This window comes from Tachyglossus aculeatus, chromosome 8, assembly GCF_015852505.1.
Source record: "Tachyglossus aculeatus isolate mTacAcu1 chromosome 8, mTacAcu1.pri, whole genome shotgun sequence".
NCBI lineage: Eukaryota > Metazoa > Chordata > Mammalia > Monotremata > Tachyglossidae > Tachyglossus > Tachyglossus aculeatus.
In genome coordinates, this window is record NC_052073.1 from 7953758 (window position 1) to 7974054 (window position 20297).

The 20297-nt window shown below is 44.2% G+C and overlaps 1 protein-coding gene across 6 annotated transcripts in view; it reads left to right on the top strand.

The window, feature by feature from the left end:
• The window catches only part of NCOA3 (nuclear receptor coactivator 3), a 174542-nt gene that overhangs the window by 130223 nt on the left and 24022 nt on the right, over positions 1-20297 (top strand). For all 6 annotated transcript variants that reach the window (XM_038750482.1, XM_038750481.1, XM_038750487.1 and 3 more), the window contains 5 exons: positions 14001-14105; positions 15721-15893; positions 17552-17652; positions 18634-18808; positions 19824-20012. In XM_038750482.1, the coding sequence (XP_038606410.1) occupies positions 14020-14105; positions 15721-15893; positions 17552-17652; positions 18634-18808; positions 19824-20012 (724 nt within the window). In that variant the 5' untranslated portion in view covers positions 14001-14019. The remainder of the gene's footprint in view (positions 1-14000; positions 14106-15720; positions 15894-17551; positions 17653-18633; positions 18809-19823; positions 20013-20297) is intronic.

Below are 20297 nucleotides of genomic sequence, written 5' to 3' on the forward strand. Positions count from 1 at the left end.
TGACCGCCTACACAACTTCTTGTGATGGGCTGAATCAATCAATCAATCATATTTATTGAGCGCTTACTGTGTGCAGAGCACTGTACTAAGCGCTTGGGAAGTACAAGTTGGCAACATATAGAGACAGTCCCTACCCAACAGTGGGCTCACAGTCTTAAAGGGGGAGACAGAGAACAAAACCAAACATACTAACAAAATAAAATAAATAGAATAGATATGTACAGGTAAAATAAATAAATAGAGTAATAAATATGTACAAACATATATACATATATACAGGTGCTGTGGGGAAGGGAAGGAGGGAAGGAGGCTGAAGACGTGTTTCATTCATTTATGAGATGGGAGGGACTGTGGGAAGAGGAGCGCCACATTCATTCATTCATTTTCATATTTATTGAGCGCTTACTGTGTGCAGAACACAACTAAGTGCTTGGGAAGTACAAGTTGGCCACATATAGTGACGGTCCCTACCCAACAACAGGCTCACAGTCTAGAAGGGGGAGACAGACAACAAAACAAAACATGTGGTCAGGTGTCAAGTCATCAGAATAAATGGAAGTAAAGCTAGATCAATCAATCAATCAATTGTATTTATTGAGCGCTTACTGTGTGCAGAGCACTGTACTAAGCGCTTGGGAAGTACAGGTTGGCAACACAGAGAGACAGTCCCTACCCAACAGCAGGCTCACAGTCTAGAAGGGGGAGGCAGAGAACAAAACCAAACATACTAACAAAATAAAATAAATAGAATGCGCATCGTTGACAAACAAGTAGAATAGTAAATATGTTCAAGTAAAATAGAGTAATAAACCCCCATCTGACTGGGTTTGCCAGCTGGAACTTGGGTTCCGGCTTGGGCAGAGTGAGGCGGGTCGCTCCCGTTGAGACCTCCCCTTGGGGGTATTTCTAGAACCCGGAGATGATGATGACGATGGTATTTGTTAAGCACTTACTATGTGCCGTGCGCTGTTCTAGGCACTGGGTAGATACAAGGAAATGAGGCTGTCCCACGTGGGGCTCACAATCCTAATCCCCATTTTCCAGATGAGGTAACTGAGGCACAGAGAAACAAAGTGACTTGCCCAAAGTCACACAGCTGAGAAGTGGCGGACCCGGTTTGAGAACCCTCGAACTTCTGACTCCCAAGCCCGTGCTCTTTCATTCATTCATTCATTCATTCGTATTTATTGAGCGCTTACTGTGTGCAGAGCACTGTACTAAGCGCTTGGGAAGTACAAGTTGGCAGCATATAGAGACAGTCCCTACCCAACAGTGGGCTCACAGTCTAGAAGGGGGAGACAGACAAGAAGACAAAACATATTAACAAAATAAAATAAACAGAATAAATATGTACAAATAAAATCAATCAATAAATAGAGTAATAAATACGTACAAACATATATACATATATACAGGTGGTGTGGGGAGGGGAAGGAGGTAAGGCGGGGGGGATGGGGAGGGGAAGGAGGGGGAGGGGAAGAAGGGGGCTCAGTCTGGGAAGGCCTCCTGCAGGAGGTGAGCTCTCTTTCCACCAAGCCACGCTGCTTCTCTTCCTGGCTTCATTCAATATCATCATCATCATCATCATCATCAATGAAGCAGCATGGCCTAGTGGATAGAACACAGGCCTGGGAGTCTTAAGGACCTGGGTTCTAATCCCGGCTCCTCTACTTGTCTTCTGGGTGACCTTGGGCAAGTCACATCACTTCTCTGGGCCTCAGTGACCCCATCTGTACAATGGGGATGAAGACTGTCAGCCCTCTCTGGGACAGGGAAACCGATTATTTTGTTAGTACGTTTGGTTTTGTTCTCTGTCTCCCCCTTTTAGACTGTGAGCCCACTGTTGGGTAGGGACTGTCTCTATATGTTGCCAACTTGGACTTCCCAAGTGCTTAGTACAGTGCTTTGCACACAGTAAGCGCTCAATAAATACGATTGATTGATTGATTACCTTGAATCTATCCCAGCACTTAGTACAGTGCAGGGCACATAGTAAGCGCTCAACCAAACCATCATTATGATTACCCTCATTATCAGTGGTACTTACTGAGTGCTTACTGTGTCTTCTAGACTGTGAGCCCACTGTTGGGTAGGGACCGTCTCTATATGTTGCCAACTTGTACTTCCCAAGCGCTTAATACAGTGCTCTGCACACAGTAAGTGCTCAATAAATACGATTGATTGTGTGCTGAGCGGGTGGGAGAGTTCAGTACAACAGAGCTGGCAGACGTGTGAGCTTACAGCCTAGAGAGGGAGAAGGGCACTGATATAAGTAATTTGGAATATATCATCGGTCCATCAGTGGTACCTATTGAGCGCTTACTGTGTGCAGAGCACTGTATTAAGCGCTTAGACGAGTACAGCACGTCCATCTAACAGACACATTCCCTGCCGGCGATGAGTTGAAAGAAACGTACCGTGGGGTTGAGGGTGGGGCGATTATCAAACGTCCAAAGGTCTCTGATCCTAACGCATAGACGACACAGAAGGGAGAGGAAGCCAGGGGAAAGAGGGCTTAATCAGGGAAGGCCTCTCGGGGGAGACGCGATCGATAGCGTGTATTGAGCCCTTAATCTTGCCCAATAGCACTCTACTAAGAGCTTGGGAGACTATGAGAGAGTTTGTGTGCATAATAATAATTATGGTATTTGTTAAGTGCTTACTATGTGTCAAGCACTGTTCTAAGTGCTGGGGTAGATACAGGTTCATCAGGAAGGAGCCCCCTCCTTCCTCTCTCCCTCATCCCCCTCTCCATCCCCCCCGTCTTACCTCCTTCCCTTCCCCACAGGACCTGTATTTATGTATATATGTTTGTACATATTTATTACTCTATTTTACTTGTACATATCTATTCTATTTATTTTATTTTGTTAATATGTTTGGCTTTGTTGTCTGTCTCCCCCTTCGTTCCCACTGAACGAATCGTGCAGTGATGCTTTTCTATCCAGCCCAGTGAAGCCTCAATCCGTCGGTCAGTCGTATTTAGACCGTGAGCCCACTGTTGGGTAGGGACTGTCTCTGTATGTTGCCAACTTGTACTTCCCAAGCGCTTAGTACAGTGCTCTGCACACAGTAAGCGCTCAATAAATACAATTGATTGATTGATTGATTACTGAGCACTTACCATTTACAGGGACTTTACTAAGCACTGGGGAGAGGACAATAAAACAGAATTATTAAAAGGATAGAAAATAGAAAAGGATAGAGAAGCAGCGTGGCTCAGTGGAAAAGAGCATGGGCTTTGGAGTCAGAGGTCATGGGTTCAAATCCCGGCTCCGCCAATTGTCAGCTGTGTGACTTTGGGCAAGTCACTTCACTTCTCTGTGCCTCAGTTACCTCATCTGTCAAATGGGGATGAAGACTGTGAGCCCCCGTGGGACAACCTGATCACCTTGTAACTTCCCCAGCGCTTAGAACAGTGCTTTGCACATAGTAAGCGCTTAATAAATGCTATTAAAAAAAAATCAGCCAAGTATTTTGCTGGGACCTCCTTCACCTAACTGGCAGAGATTAGCTCCCGAGCATTCGGAGTCAGAACGTCAGTTCCGGAGCTCCTGATTTTGGGGACGGAGCTACCGTGTACGCTTTTACATGTGAATGCTTCATAATCAGTCAGTCAATCAATCAATCGTATTTATTGAGCGCTTACTGTGTGCAGAGCACCGTACTAAGCGCTTGGGAAGTACAAGTTGGCAACATATAGAGACAATCCCTACCCAACAGTGGGCTCACAGTCTAAAAAGTGCTTCATAAGTGCTTCCCAACAGCAATTTATTTTTCCTAATTAGCCTGAACCGTCTCTACTCTACACAGCGCTTCAAGCGGTTTTCAATAAATCAGTCCAAAGGCACAGCTGTGGTTGGAAACTTTTCCTTAAGTTACTCTAATTCTCCGGAGATTAGAAGCATTTACTAGTTAGTGCATTTAATCGAACCGTAGACGGAAGGCGATGTAGTCTGGTGGATGAGCCACTGAACCGGGGGAACTTGGCGGTAGTTTCCAGACTTTAATCAGTCAGGGGTATTAGTGAGCGCTTACTGTGTGCAGACCACTGTCTGAAGAGGTTGGGAGATGAGAGAGTACAATATAGGCTTCATAAGAGAAGCCCCTTCCTTCCTCTCCCCCTCGTCCCCCTCTCCATCCCCCCCATCTTATCTCCTTCCCTTCCCCACAGCACCTGTATATATATATATATGTTTGTACATATTTATTACTTTTTATTTATTACTATATTTATTACTATATTTAGTAACATATTTATTACTATTAAATATTTATTTATTTTACTTGTACATATCTATTCTATTTATTTTATTTTGTTAGTATGTTTGGTTTTGTGCTCTGTCTCCCCCTTTTAGACTGTGAGCCCACTGTTGGGTAGGGACTGTCTCTCTATGTTGCCAATTTGTACTTCCCAAGCGCTTAGTACAGTGCTCTGCACATAGTAAGCGCTCAATAAATACGATTGATGATGATGATAAGAAGCGGCACGGCTTAGTGGCAGCAGCAGTCTTGGAAGTCAGAGGACGTGGCTTCTAATCCTAATTAGCTCTCTCCCTCCCTTCAAGGCCCTACTGAGAGCTCACCTCCTCCAGGAGGCCTTCCCACACTGAGCCCCTTCCTTCCTCTCCCCCTCGTTCCCCTCTCCATCCCCCCAATCTTACCTCCTTCCCTTCCCCACAGCACCTGTATATATGTATATATGTTTGGACATATTTATTACTCTATTTTACTTGTACATATCTATTCTATTTATTTTATTTTGTTAGTATGTTTGGTTTTGTTCTCTGTCTCCCCCTTCTAGACTGTGAGCCCACTGTTGGGTAGGGACCGTCTCTCTATGTTGCCAACTTGTACTTCCCAAGCGCTTAGTACAGTGCGCTGCACACCATAAGCGTTCAATAAATACGATTGATTGATTGATTGATCCTGGCTCTGCCACTTGTGTGCTGTGTGACCTTGGGCAAATCACTTCACTTTGCTGGGCCTCAAGTTACTTCGTCTGTAAGATGGGGATTAAGACTACGAGCCCCATGTGGGGCAGGGACTGTGTCCAACCTGATTACACTGTATCGTACCCCGGTGTTTAGAACAATCAATCAATCAATCGTATTTATAATAATAATAATAATGATGGTATTTGTTAAGTGCTTACTATGTGCAGAGCACTGTTCTAAGCGCTGGGGGGAATACAAGGTCATCAGGTTGTCCCATGGGGGGCTCACAGTCGTAATCCCCATTTGACTGATGAGGTAACCGAGGCTCAGAGAAGTTAAGTGACTTGCCCAAGGTCACACAGCTGACAAGTGGCGGTGCCAGGATTAGAACCCATGACCTCTGCCTCCCAAGCCCGGGCTCTTGCCACTGAGCCACACTGCTTCTCATAATGATGGCATTTGTTAAGCGCTTACTATGTGCACAGCACTGTTCTAAGCGCTGGGGGGAATACAAGGTGATCAAGTTGTCCCACGGGGGGCTCACAGTCTTAATCCCCATTTTACAGATGAGGTAACTGAGGCTCAGAGAAGTTGTGACTTGCCCAAGGTCACACAGCAGACGTGGCGGAGTCGGGATTCGAACCCATTGACCTCTGACTCCAAAGCCCATGCTCTTTCCACTGAGAGCGCTTACTGTGTGCAGAGCACTGTACTAAGCACTTGGGAAGTCCAAGTTGGCAACATATAGAGACAGTCCCCACCCAACAGTGGGCTCACAGTCTAGAAGGGGGAGACAGAGAACAAAACCAAACATATTAACAAAATAAAATAAATAGAATAAATATGTACAAGTAAAATAGAGTAATAAATATGTACAAACATATATACATATATTCAGGTGCTGTGGGGAAGGGAAGGAGGTAAGATGGGGGATGGAGAGGGGGACGAGGGGGAGAGGAAGGAAGGGGCTCAGTCTGGGAAGGCCTCCTGGAGGAGGTGAGCTCTCAGTAGGGCCTTGAAGGGAGGAAGAGAGCTAGCTTGGAGGATACCCTGCCCTACCTCCTTCCCCTCCCCACAGCACCTGTATATTTGTCTGTACCGATTTATTACTCTATTTATTTTACTTGTACATATTTACTATTCTATTTATTTTGTTAATGATGTACATCTAGCTATATTTCTATTTATTCTGATGACTTGACACCTGTCCACATGTTTTGTTTTGTTGTCTGTCTCCCCCTTCTAGACTGTGAGCCTGTTGTTGGGTAGGAGCCGTCTATATTTTGCTAACTTGTACTTCCCAAGCGCTTAGTACAGTGCTCTGCACACAGTAAGCGCTCAATAAATACAATTGAATGAATGAATGAGACTCAGCTCGCTGTGGGCGGGAAATGTGTCTGTCTATTTTGTATTGAGACTGTGAGTCCCACATGGGACAGGGACTGTGTCCAACCTAATTTGCTTGTACTCACCCCAGTGCTTAGTACAGTGTCTGGCACATAGTAAGCACTTAGCAAATGCTACTATTATTATTATTATTATTATAATGTCCATCTTCCCCGCTAGAATGTAAACTCTTTGAGGGCAGAGATTTTGCCTACCAATTGTGTTTTACTCTCCCAAACCCTTAGTGCAGTGCTCTGCACACAGCAAGTGCTTAATAAATACCATTGGTTTGATTGATTGATGGTGGTCTGACAGTCAGTCTCCCCGTGAGGTCCACAATGTGAAAGCTAGGATGCGCTTGGGAAGTACAAGTTGGCAACATATAGAGACGGTCCCTACCCAACAGTGGGCTCACAGGCTAGAAGGGGGAGACAAAGAACAAAACCAAACATATTAACAAAATAAAATAAATTGAATAAATATGTACAAGTAAAATAAATAGAGTAATAAATACATAGAAACATATATACATATATCCAGGTGCTGTGGGGAGGGGAAGGAGATAAGGCGGTGAGGAGGGGGAGAGGAAGGAGGAGGCTCAGTGTGGGAAGGCCTCCTGGAGGAGGTGAGCTCTCAGTAGGGCCTTGAAGGGAGGAAGAGAGTTAGCTTGGCGGATGTTGGGAGGGAGGGCATTCCAGGCCAGGGGGAGGACGTGGGCCGGGGGTCGACGGCGGGACAGGCGAGAAAGAGGCCTAATGGTGAGGAAATTAGCGGCAGAGGAGCGGTTACAGACAGGTAAAGAAGCTGAGGCTCAGAGAGTCTCAAGATCACACATCTGACCAGGGGCAGATTTGGGATTAGAACCTTGGACTTCTGACTCCTAAGGACATTGACCGTCGTCCACTAGGCCGTATTGCACTGCCTAATTAACACGATACTTGATTCTTGATTGTACAATTGTTTTGTTTGTTTCTAAGTGCAGCCACCAAAGGGTTCCTTTTCCGGCTCAGAGAGAGAAACAAAAAGAGCAAGAGACAGAGATAATAATAATTATGGTGTTCGTTGAGTGCTTACTATGTGTCTGGCACTGTACTAAGTGCTAGGGTGGATATAAACAAATCAGGTTGGACACAGTCCCTGCCTCACACGGGGCTCACAGTCTCAATCCCCATTTGACAGATCCCGGGGGCCCAGTGAAGTGACTTACCCAGGGTCACCCAGCAGACAAGTGGCAGAGCTGGGATTAGAACCCAGGACCTTCTAACTCCCAGGCCATACTGCTTCTCCGATAGTAAGAGCTGGGGAAGGCAGAGGGAGTAAAGGCGGGGAGGTGATTTCATTCATTCATTCATTGTCGTATTTATTGAGCACTTACTGTGTGCAGAGCACTGTACTAAGCACTTGGGAAGTACAAGTTGGCAACAGATAGAGACAGTCCCTACCCAACAGCGGGCTCACAGTCTAGAAGGGGGAGACAGAGAACAAAACCAAACATATTAACAAAATAAAATAAATAGAATAAATATGTACAAATAAAATAGAGTAATAAATACGTACAAACATATATACATATATACAGGTGCTGTGGGGAGGGGAAGGAGGTAAGGCGGGGGGATGGGGTGGGGGAGAAGGGGGAGAGGAAGGAGGGGAATCAGTCTGGGAAGGCCTCTTGGAGGAGGTGAGCTCTCAGTAGGGCTTTGAAGGGACATGGATATGAGGAATTAAGGCAATATAGCTTAATTTTAAGAGCTTTTAAGCTCTTTGTGGGCAGAGATCATTTCTTGTGCTCTGAGTGACCTTCCCAAACTCCTACTACTGTACTCAGCAGATGTTCAGTATGCATTCATTCATTCATTCATTCATTCGCATTTATTGAGTGCTTATTGTGTGCAGAGCGCTGTACTAAGCGCTTGGGAAGTAGAAGTTGGCAACATATAGAGACAGTCCCTACCCAACAGCGGGCTCACAGTCTAGAAGGGGGAGACAGAGAACAAAACAAAACATATTAACAAAATAAAATAAGTAGAATAAATATGTACAAGTAAAATGAATAAATAAATAGAGTAATAAATACATACAAACATATTTACATATATACAGGTGCTGTGGGGAAGAGAAGGAGGTAAGGTGGGGGGGGATGGAGAGGGGGAGGAGGGGGAGAGGAATTTCAACATTTCACAAGTTTCTGCTAGGTGTTGATGATTAGCTTGGTTTTTGAAAGCTTAGATTCCCATCTTTGAAAATAACTCAGAAGGAAAAAACCCCAAAACTTGCCTTTGACTTATTTTTTTTTTCTCCACCTCAGCACGAATGCTATCAGGCATTTCCTTAAGCTGTCAGGATCCATGTTTTAAGAGAGACAGTCTAGTCCTAAAAGGCCAAATTTGGAGAGCGAACCACTTCAAAAATGCATTAGGGCTGTTGAGCCCCCAGATCCCCGTTACACATTTGCAGGATAAAACCAAGCCATAAGTTGCACTTATGACACACACCTCAAAAAAGAAAGAAAGAAAGGGGGGAAAAAAGGGTACAGATCCCTTCTCAAGAAGTGTAAAATATTTGCAGTTAAAATCCATACTAAATTCTGCTGCAGATATACATCTCCCCCTCTTTCAGGATAGGGTTCTCAATGCTTATTCATTCATTCATTTATTCAGTCGTATTTATTGAGTGCTTACTGTGTGCAGAGCACTGTACTAAGCGCTTGGGGAGTACAAGTCGGCAGCAAACAGAGACGGTCCCTACCCAACAACGGGTATTGCTTACTATGCCCCCATCTGTAATGTATTTTAGGGCCTGTCTCCCCGTAGACTGTAAGTTCCTTGTTTATAATAGTAATAATGGCATTTATTAAGCGCTTACTATGTGCAAAGCACTGTTCTGTCAGGGATGGTGTCTACCAACTCTGTGAAGCAGCAGGGCATAGTGGACGTGGCCCTGGGAGGCAGAAGGTCATGGGTTCTAATCCTGGCTCTGCCACTTGTCTGCTGTGTGACCTTGGGGGAGTCACTTCTCTGCGCCTGTTACCTCATCTGAAAAATGGGGATTGAGACTGTGAGCCCCACATGGGGCAGGGAGAGACTGTGTTCGACCTTATTTGCTTGTCAAACACCCCAGCGCTTAGTACAGTACCTGGCACATAGTAAGCGCTTAACAAATGCCACTTAACTCTGTTGTAACGTACTCTGCCAGGAGCTTAGTACAGCTAAGCTGATTGATTGACTGATTGGGGTTTTTTTCAGGTCCTTTCTCGCATCTGACTCCCAAGCCCGTGCTGGTGGCTCCTTTCTGAGGCCTTTTGGTGTTTGGTTTTTGTTTTGTTTTTTTGTAAGACCCCAAAAGAAAGGAAAATAAGTGATGGATGATGGCTATCTTTTCCTTTGGGGCTAGGAGTACTTCCTGTTTCCTGGACCATTTGGCTGCTGTGCTGTAAATGGCCAAGCTTCCTCCTGATGCCTTAACCCTGAAGAAGCGGAACGGGAAGTTTATACTACTTGCTCCTCTACCAAATTTAATTCTCTTTTAGCCTTTTAAAAATGAGGCTCTTGAAGCTACCAGTGCTCATTTTCTTTCTGTTGGGCCCTTTTAGGAGAATGAGAAGTAGCCCGACAGTTAGGGCCTGGGGCTTGGGAGTCAGATGTAATCCCAGCTCTGCCACTCATCTACTATGTGGCCTTGGCCAAGTCACTTCACTTCTCCGGGCCTCAGGTCTCTCATCTGCAAAATGGGGATAAAGACTGTGAGCCTCCTGTGGGTCAGGGACTGTGTTCAACCTGATTAGCTCGTGTGTACCCCAGTACTTAATACAAAACAAATACCATTTAAAAAAAAACTATGTTTGGAGGAGTTTGCACCGACCTTGGTGACGGTTAATGCTTTTCCCAAATTCTGTTTCATCTGACCTCTCCAAAGAATATAGAAGTGTAATTGCAATCATACTTCCAAATGGATGAGAATAATTTTACAGCAGTGTGGAAATAGGCATTTAGAGAAGGTTGCTAAAAATGAATCAATCCTGCCGTTCAGTTGGGATGAGTCACTTAACGTTCATTTTGGGTAAGGTGAATGCATTCAGATTTTGGAAAAAACTTTACCTTCTGGAATGTTAAGTCCAAGACCCACCTCTCCTAATTTTGCAAGTATCTGGGTCCTCCAAAGGGATATTTTTCCTGGTTTCAGGGAGCAGTTTAGACTCCTGCTGGTTTTAATAAATATTCAGTCATTCATTCAGTCAGTCATATTTATTGAGCACTTACTGTGTGCAGGGCACTGTACTAAGCGCTTGGGAAGAACAAATGGACAACACACAAAGGCGATCCAAATATCACTGGTGTCATTGTCTGTAATATTGGGTTAAAAATGAAGTAAAACAAATTCCTGACTCCCTGAGAGATAGGAATTTGGTTGGTCATTTGGGGCTGGTGCACTTAATTTTTGAGATCATCAGAATGCCATTTAGGAAACTGTTTCTGTGAGAGAAGGTACAGATTAGAGTGGTAGCTTTCAAAAGTATACGTTTCCTGCTGATAATTCATTCACTTGTAAAGGAAAGCAGAAGTATCAAATAGAAAAGTGGGTTTTTAAACAGTTTACCTGGATTACCCTAGAATTACAGTGATTTTTTGTATGCTCGAAAGACAACCTTTTTGGGAAATGCATTTGTACTATTTCAGTCCTAGTAGTTTAGGAGAGAGTCTCCTCTTGACTAATGTAATCTTGGAGAAATACATAAAGAACATTTGTTTAACCTTGCTCAACTGTGACAGTGTTTCTGTTGTGCAGAAGATTAATCTTTTTTCCCCCATTTGTGTGAATATTCCATGCAGTCTTTTTTGGGGGGGGGGGGCGGGGGAGAGAGTGGAACAGCATTTTATCAGGTCAATTTATCTCAAAGAACCTATCTATCTTCTAAAGAATTAGAAAAGAGGCTGTTAGACCTTCCTTGAAAGAAAAATAGTTTAGCATTTATTTCTCCATTTCTTTGCATGAGAGGTATTAAGCACCTGGAGTAATTATGTCTTCCTATTTGATGGATAAACATCATTACTACTGTGTTTTTAATTAGTGATTTTTGCTTTAATAACTTTCTGGATAATTACCTCTGTTGCTAAGGAATTCTAAAGCCTAAAAAAGGAACTGAAAATGGAGAACTCTCAGTCGAGGGCTCCTTAGTCAAAAAACCATCCTTAGTTTCCCCCCTTTTCTCTTTTGCCTGTTTGCCAATCAAGAGTAGCATCTATATAGTGCTTGTTTAGACTGCCTTTTTTAGGACTGATCACTTGCCCTCTCCATTCTGCATCAACTTTCTCATAACCTATTTTCTCCACGCAACTCTGACTTTCTGAACCATGTAGAAAGGGGTGAAAATTGCCCAAGCTTAAAGAGCAGTTGGAATGTGGTTTCTCCTAATGCAGTTTCTTCTTAATGCTGCATTGCTTTATGCAAGGATAAACACTGACAGACTCAATTTTTTTTTTTTTTTAGTTTTTAGGCTTGAATCCAGGGTGTGACTTACCTTATTAAAGTCCTGGGGTCCGTCCCTACTGGCTCTTTTGCAAAATTCATGACCTATACATAGCTTTTTGAAATGCTTTTTTTTCCTCCCCGTAATTCGTGGCCTTGAAAAATTTGAGGATTAAACAGACTTTCAGCCTTCGGATTTTTCAAGGCCTCGAGTTACACTGAGGGGAAAAAAAAGCCATTTAAAAAAGCTGTCTATGGATTCTGCATTTTTGCCAAAGAGCCAGTAGGTATGAACGTCAGAAAGACGCTCTGCCGTATTTTTCCCGGGTAAGGTGTCCAAGCGCTTAGTACAGTGTTCTGCACACTGCAAGAGCTTAATAAATATGACTGGATGAATGAATAGTCACTGAATTCATGGATGCGACCGCTCAGTCGACTTGGTCATCTCAGACCTGAAAAACAAGCCCTGCTAGAGATTGTTTTCCAGTCGCTTTTCCACCTACTTGGTAGACGCCTGCCATCTAGTGAAATTTGGAGCAGATTTTACAACGACTGCGTGTGGTCCCTATTACCATCATCAAATGCCATCGAGTCATTTCCCGATTCAGAGCGACTCTATGGATAGATTTTCTCCAGGACGTCCTGCCCTCCGCCAGGATCCGTAACCTCGCTAATGGTTCCCTGTGGCCTGTTCCATTTTTGTTAGCGGTAGCCCACCACCAGCGCTTAGAACAGTGTGTGGCACATAGTAAGTGCTTAATAAATACCATAATAATAATAATAATAGCACTTATTAAGCGCTTACTGTGTGCAAAGCACTGTCCTAAGCGCTGAGGAGGTTACAAGGCGATCAGGTCATCCCACGGGGGGGCTCACACTCTTCACCCCCATTTTACAGATGAGGGAACTGAAGCCCAGAGAAGTGAAGCGACTTGCCCAAAGTCACACAGCTGGAAATTGGCCGAGCCGGGATGTGAACCCCTGACCTCGGACTCCAAAGCCCAGGCTCTTTCCACCGAGCCACGCTGCCTCGCTGCATTATTGCATTTTGCATTCTCTGCTTCTCTCCATTATTATTATTTAGACTGAAAATGTTTCCGTGCTGAAGAACTGATGACCGTCGATTCCTTAAAGAGACAATTCCAGATTGGACACTAAGGTTTCGTGGCTGGATATTCCCGTGTCTTTAGGCCAAAGAGTATTTAAAAAAAATTTTAACAGCAGGATGTTCCCAGCCGAAGCAGATAGGAGACCAGGTGCCATCTCGTTCACTATCTAATAAGAATCTTGACCAGACAAGAGGCCACGAGGCCAATTAAGCGTGTCCCTCGAGGCCTTGGAAGGGATCCAAGATATCACAGGCAGAATGTGCCCTTTTAGCCTTTCCCCTGGCAGGCTAAGAAACTAACTGAATTACGGAGGGACGCATACTGTGAATGAAAGAATCTGGTGCCGAATATCTCGTTTTGAAAATGATGTTTGCCCAAATTGCTTTCCTGTCCGCGGCACCCCGACTCACCCCTAAAGGTCCCAGAAAGCGCAAGCGTCTGGAATTGGTTATTTGCAGTTGGATGAGCCTAATTTTTTAGAAAGATTAAACTGTAGGGATTATAGAAGGCAGCTCTTCCCATGTGTTCTGCAACCTCCTAGACTGTAAGCTTGTTTTGGGCAGGGAATGCGTCATCCTTTAAGTAAGAAATGTGGCTTTGTGGATAGGGCACGGGCCTGGGAGACGGAAGGACCTGAGTTCTGTTCCCGGTTCCACCACGTGTCTGCTGTGTGACCTTGGGCAAGTCACTTCACTTCTCTGGGCCTCATCTGGAAACTGGGGATTCAGACTGTGAACCCCATGTGAGACAGGTGCTGTGTTCAATCTGATTAACTTGTATTTACTTCGAATGGCGCTTGGTACATAATAAGCGTTGAACTAGTACAGTTAAAAAAAAAACAGAGTTGTTTTGTACTCTCCGGAGTATGACAGTGCTCTGCGCATAGTAAGGGCTCAGTAAATACAGTTGGTTGATTGAATGGGATACGTTAGCAAAGGAGTCCAAAAGTTCAATTTTTAAAAGCATTTATACATTATAAAAAGATGTTAGGAGCTTCTGATCTCTCCAGGTGAAGAGGGTTTGAAATCCAGAGTGAATACAACCACTAGGAGCTACTTAGTGAATGATTTTTTTCATAATAATCTTTTTTTCCCCCTTTTTTCAGCTGCTGATGTATATTCAAGATGAGTGGATTAGGAGAAAACTCCTTGGATCCGCTAACCTCTGACTCAAGAAAACGCAAATTGCCCTGTGATACCCCAGGACAAGGGTAGGTTTAATATTTTAAGTCTCAGAGTATTCAGTATTAATGCCTTCTCTACCAACCTGATCCCGGTTTTAAGTTGGTGTAGTTTGAATTGCTCCATGATCCACCCCCAAATTGCTATGTAATGGAATTTCCATATATTGTAACGCATCTTCCCCCAAACCATTTAAAAACAATACTTTTCAGAGTTTGTGTCTGAGCGAAGAAACAGCGGATCACCTATATGTGAGCCCGCTGTTGGGTAGGGACTGTCTATATGTTGCCAACTTGTACTTCCCAAGCGCTTAGTACAGTGCTCTGCACACAGTAAGTGCTCAATAAATACGATTGAAAGAATGAATGAATGAAAAGTCAAGCCACTATAGAGGTGTTCCGCTATTTCTGATCACCTCTATAGTGGCTTGACTTTTGTGGTTTATAATCGTGAAAAATTTCTCCTGGATTTGAAGCACGTAACTACGGTGGATAAATGATTTTACACCAAGAGTAGCTGTTAATAGTTGAGAGAGAGAGTCAGTCAGTCTGTGTGAGGGATGTATGCTTTGTCATTGATGCCACTGATGGTGAAGTGTGCCTCTTTGTCTAAGTAAGCCAGTGCAGGCTTGCAGTTTCTTCCTCATTTTACCCTCCCAGAGATGATCCTTTGTTAGGCTGTCGTTTTGGTTGCCTGCAGGGCCTGGTAGTGTTTCTGCTTCTGGTTTTGTCCTCCAAGCCTCTTGGAAGCTACTGCTTAACAAGAACAGCTCCTTTCTCGCTCCTTGCTGGTACGTCTGCTATGGCCACCCCCAAGTTTTCACTTGGGCCGCCGTGTTGTCTGGGGCCTTGCTTTAGTACTTCCTTGGGTGATCTTGGGCAAGTCACTTTCCTTTTCTGTGCCTCAGTTACCTCCTCTGAAAAATGGGGATCAAGATTGTGAGCCCTGTGAGGGGCAAGGGTTGTGTCTAACCTGATTACCTTGTATCTACCCCAGTGCCTAGAACGGGGCTTGGCACATAGTAAGCGCTCAACAAATACCACAATAATAATAATAATAATTATTATTATTTTTCCTCTTTCTCCCCTGTGTTGGTTCCTTGCCTCATCCCTCCTGCCTCCCCACCCCGCCATCCTTTCCGGTAACTACGACTTGAAGTTTGGAGTATCTCCTCCAAAGGGCCTTCCCTTTCCTCTTCTCCCACTTCCTTCTGCATCACCCTGACTTGCTCTCTTTGTTCATCCCCCCTCCCAGCCCCATGGCACTTATGTACATACCGAATTTATTTGTATTAATGTTTGTCTCTCCCTCTAGACTGTAAGCTTGTTGTGGGCAGGAAATGTGGCTGCTTATTGTTGTATTGTCCTCTCCCAAGTGCTTAGTACGGTACTCTGCAGACAGTAAGCGCTGAATAAATACGATTGAATGAGTTGAATGAGTGAGAACTAACCAAGTATATAAAGAAATGGCCTGCACAGCCTGCTTTCGGGATCTGAGTCTCAGATGGGGCAAACTACATACTCGGGTCATTGCATGCAGGTTGGTTTCAGAAGTGAATTGTGAGCCGGGTTGGAAGGGAGAGGTGACAGGACCCCGGTTTATTTTAAACGGTACCTTCATCGAATGCCTTTTCTTCCTCCCAAGTCTGACCTGCAGTGGTGAGAAACGGCGCCGTGAGCAGGAAAGTAAATACATAGAAGAGCTTGCCGAGTTAATATCTGCTAATCTGAGCGATATTGATAATTTCAATGTCAAACCCGATAAGTGTGCCATTTTGAAGGAAACCGTAAGGCAGATTCGTCAGATAAAGGAACAAGGTAGGCAAAATAAGAAAAAAAAAGCTACCTCCAAAGCATTAAAAAAAAAAAAGGATCATAGTTCACTCCATTATTGTGCAAATTGAAATGTTCACCTCTTTGATATCCCTTGTTCTTACCTCTCAAGTGGTGATAGTGGGATAGGTTTTGGGAGTTGGGAATGATCTGAGGGTAGGGATAGTGGGGATCAAGAAACAAACACTGCAGATGGAGCCTTTTTTCTAGCAGAGTAATGAGTAGTAATAATGATGTTATTTGTCATATCATGCTTACTGTGTGTCAAACACTATTCTAAGCACCAGGGTAGATACAAGTTAATCAGGTCGGACGCAGTCTCTGCCCCACATGGGGTTCACAGTCTTCACCCCCATTTTCCAGATGAGGTAACTGAGGCCCAGAGAAATGAAGCGACTTGCCCGCGGTCACACAGCAGGCAAGTGGTGGAGCAGGGATTAGAACCCAGGTCCTTCCGACTCCTAGGCCTAGGCTCTAGCCACTAGGCCATGCTGCTTCCCACATGAATGAAAAATGCCATGGAATAGTGGAAGACACTGAGTTGGAAGATGTTAGTTGTTTGATTTATGCAGCTCTGGGATAATGGACCCAGAAGAGAGCGTGGTCATCTAAATATCCATCTCTAGAAGCTGTCGGTGGATTAATTCCAGCCCCCCACTAGACTAAGCTCTCTGAGGGCAGGGGTCATGTCTGCCTACCCTGCTTTACTCTCCCAAGCGCTTAGTACAGTGCACTCCACATAGCAAGCACTCAGTCGACACCATCGATTAACTGATCTTCAAGATCATGTTGATCCCATCGGCCACCTCAGCCCCCATGAGTTTATCTGGTCATCTTTGATTTATTCATTTGGGCATTTTTAAAAATTCCTGTTTTCTCAACTATCCCAAGTCCACTGTTTTTCCCATTCGACTGTGTCCAACTCGATTATCTTGTATCGACCCCAGCACTTAGTTCAGTGCCTACTGCATAATAAGCTCTTGACAAATACCATTAAAAAATGGCTATTTTGCAGTCAGTCTGTCGACGTCACCACCCCTTCAGAAAATTGTAGTCCTCCTCCCTCTGGCTTGGAACCCCTGCCCTCTCCATATATGCCAGACCACAACTCTCCCTGCCTGCAGAACCCGTTTTCGGGTCCCACCTCCTCCAGGAAGCCTTCCCCGATTAAGCCTTCTTCCCCCCCAGCTCCCTCTTGTCCTTCGTCGTCTACGCACTTGAATCCGTGAACTTTGGACATTCGGTATTCGCCCCACCCTCATCCCCACAGCACTTGTGTACATATCTATAAATTATATGTTATAAATGATTTATGTATAGTAACATCCGCCTCCCCCACTAGATCGTGAACTTGTGGGCAGGGAACGTGTCTACCAGCTCTTGTATTGTACTCTCCTAAGCGCTGACTTTGCCCACAGTAAGTGCTCAGTAGATACGACCAATTGATTAATTGCCTGCCTTTTCAGCTTGTTCAAAATCTGGGTCATTTTCAAGTCCGTTCTACTCAGGGTTTTATCTCGAAATTTCGTATTTTCAGGCTAAGGGAGAAGAAATGCCGTTCTGTGTGGGGCCTTTGAGAACCCTAATCTTAACCGCTAGCCACCCTAACTAGAGCCAATGAAGAATTTCCTTCTGTGTTTCAGGGAAAGCAACACCGAATGATGATGACGTTCAGAAAGCCGACGTGTCTTCTACAGGGCAGGGAGTTATTGATAAGGACTCCTTGGGACCACTTTTACTTCAGGCATGTATCAACTATTGAACTCGACAGCACTGATATCCTAGCCTTTTTAAAGCAGCTGGCCATGGTTGGGAGTTAGAAAATTGCGAATGAAATCAGAGAGAAAAGCCTTCCAAGCAGTTATTTGATTCAGTCTTTCCGAGTGGAATGGTAAACAACTAAATGAGGTTGCTGAAAATGCTCTTGGAATTTTTCAGGACTTAAAAAAAAAAATCTATTCAAGGCTTTTAGTATCCATAGGCAGCTATGATTAAATGGACTTGAATGGACTCAGCAATTCCAGAATTGTTTGTCTTGTGATGTGCGGACATAACCGTGATACAGTGAGGTCATGGTCCTTGAAATGACTGAAATGGTAGAGGGAATGGTTGTATCGTGGGGTCTGTTTACTTATAAAATTGTATATTATTATTAATAAAATCCCAGAACCTCTGGAGAAATACGAACTTCCTTTTTATGCTCAAAACAGTAAAGAATTTCCCGTAAAAAATCAAGATTGTCATTTGGACATAGTAGGCCAGCATCCTAATGTCCTGATCGGTTGAGCCATCACATTAAAAAGCCTTTAAAAAAATCAATTTTCTGCTTCCTCCTTAATCACTCTAAAAGCAGTAACTCAGTTCAAATAGATTTATTTGGAGTTGAAAGTGTGAAGGACTGGTGAGGGAGGATAAGAGAATGAAAAAGTTCCAAGGAATTTGTTCATCTTGCCACCTTGCTTTAGGTGGAATTCTTCACAATGGAATTAATCCCTTTTTCAGACTCTGCTTTGCATATTCTCAGTTTGTTGCACTGAAAGTTACCTGCTGCCTCACGTTTAGCATTCTTACATGGGTTTGGGCTCGCGCAAAAATAATACCAGTGGCACCAACCCAAATGTAAACTCATTTTAGATTTTCCGTGAAGTGTTTTGAGTAAAAAAATTAGCATTTCGCGCCGACATAACCACTGAAATGCTACTTGGTTCATTTAAAATTTTTTTAGGCATTGGATGGCTTTCTGTTTGTGGTGAACAGAGATGGAAATATTGTCTTTGTGTCCGAAAACGTCACACAGTATTTGCAGTATAAACAGGAGGACTTGGTAAATACAAGTGTATACAGCATCTTACATGAAGAGGACCGGAAGGATTTTCTTAAAAATTTGCCGAAATCCGCAGGTACTCTGTCTTCTTCTGCTCACCACCTCCCCCCTCCACCGCTCTCATCAGCCCCTATACTCGCTCGCTGTCCTGCTTTCTATTTCCCTCACTCCTTTTCTCCCACTCTTTCCTCTCCTAATGTGCTAGTGCTAAAACTGGGAACCATTTTCCGGAATCTAGATAGGATTCTGTGGTCTTCAGAGCCAGCGTCCCCACAGCCGGCTTCCCTGCCCTCGTCTCGTACCGGCATAGGAAGGAAGACACTTGAATTTGGTGTGTTTCTTGGGATTTTTATAACCAGAAATACGCAGAGGGCTGAGAGCTGCTTCAGCTTGGAAACCGACCCTCCTGGTAACAAATTATGGTCCCCGGCCTCCCTGAAACTCCAGATTGTGGGGCTTCTCCCACTTCAGGGTCTTGGGGTGACCCCGAATTACCCTCTCAGCCCCTGATCCTGACCCAGCAGTCTAGGGAGAGTTGTGAAGCCTAGAGCTGTAGAACTGTGAATCAATCAATCGTATTTATTGAGCGCTTACTGTGTGCAGAGCACTGTACTAAGCACTGTACAGCTGTAAAAACTGAGAGCTATACAGAGGAGATAAGCAGGCCGCCCCATCCCATCCTTTTAGATCGGCTTGTTCGTAATTTAGAGGTATCGAAGTCTGTGTAGAGAACCGTGATTAAATTTGAAAAAGAGCTCAGAGTGAACTTTGGCTAACCCCGATCCAAAAAGATGTTGGCGCCTACACGCTCTCAGAGCAGAATTACGCTTTTTTTTTTTTTAATTTTATGACAACTACCTTGATAAGCTCAGAATTTTCTAGTCGTTTCACAAGGCCGGATTGGCTAAGAAGTTGCAGTGCAGGCTATATACTCTGGAAAATAAATTCCTCCTGCAGTTTGACTTTCAGGCCACCTAATGCTGATCCCACAAAGAAGACATCACTACTTTCCTGCTCTAGATGAAGATTTTTTAAGTATTCCTTAAAGGATTTGTCAACTTAAGGTTCTTTCCCCCCCCCATTTCCTCAAGTTAATGGTGTTGCCTGGACGAGTGAGACTCCTAAACAAAAAAGCCATACTTTTAATTGTCGAATGTCGGTGAAAACATCGCATGACCTTCTGGAAGATGTAGGCAGCAGTCCCGATCCGCGGCAGAGATATGAAACGATGCAGTGTTTTGCCTTGTCTCAGCCACGAGCCATGATGGAAGAAGGAGAAGGTAAAAATATTCTTCCCTGTCCTTTCATCCCAGACACACTATTCGCGTTCGTTATTTCTTCCGTGACATGGTATTTGTAAAGCACTCGCTGTGCTAAGCACTGGAGTAGAGACGAGCTATTCAGGTCGGACGCAGTCCCTATCCCACATGGGGCTCACAGTCCCATTCGACGATGTGTAGTGTAGATAGTATGACAGTTCAAGGACAATTTGTGATTATTCTAATAACCCTAACATAACATCTCTCCCAAAGTAGTTTCTTTGCTTGCTTTTCCGTAAGAAGTAG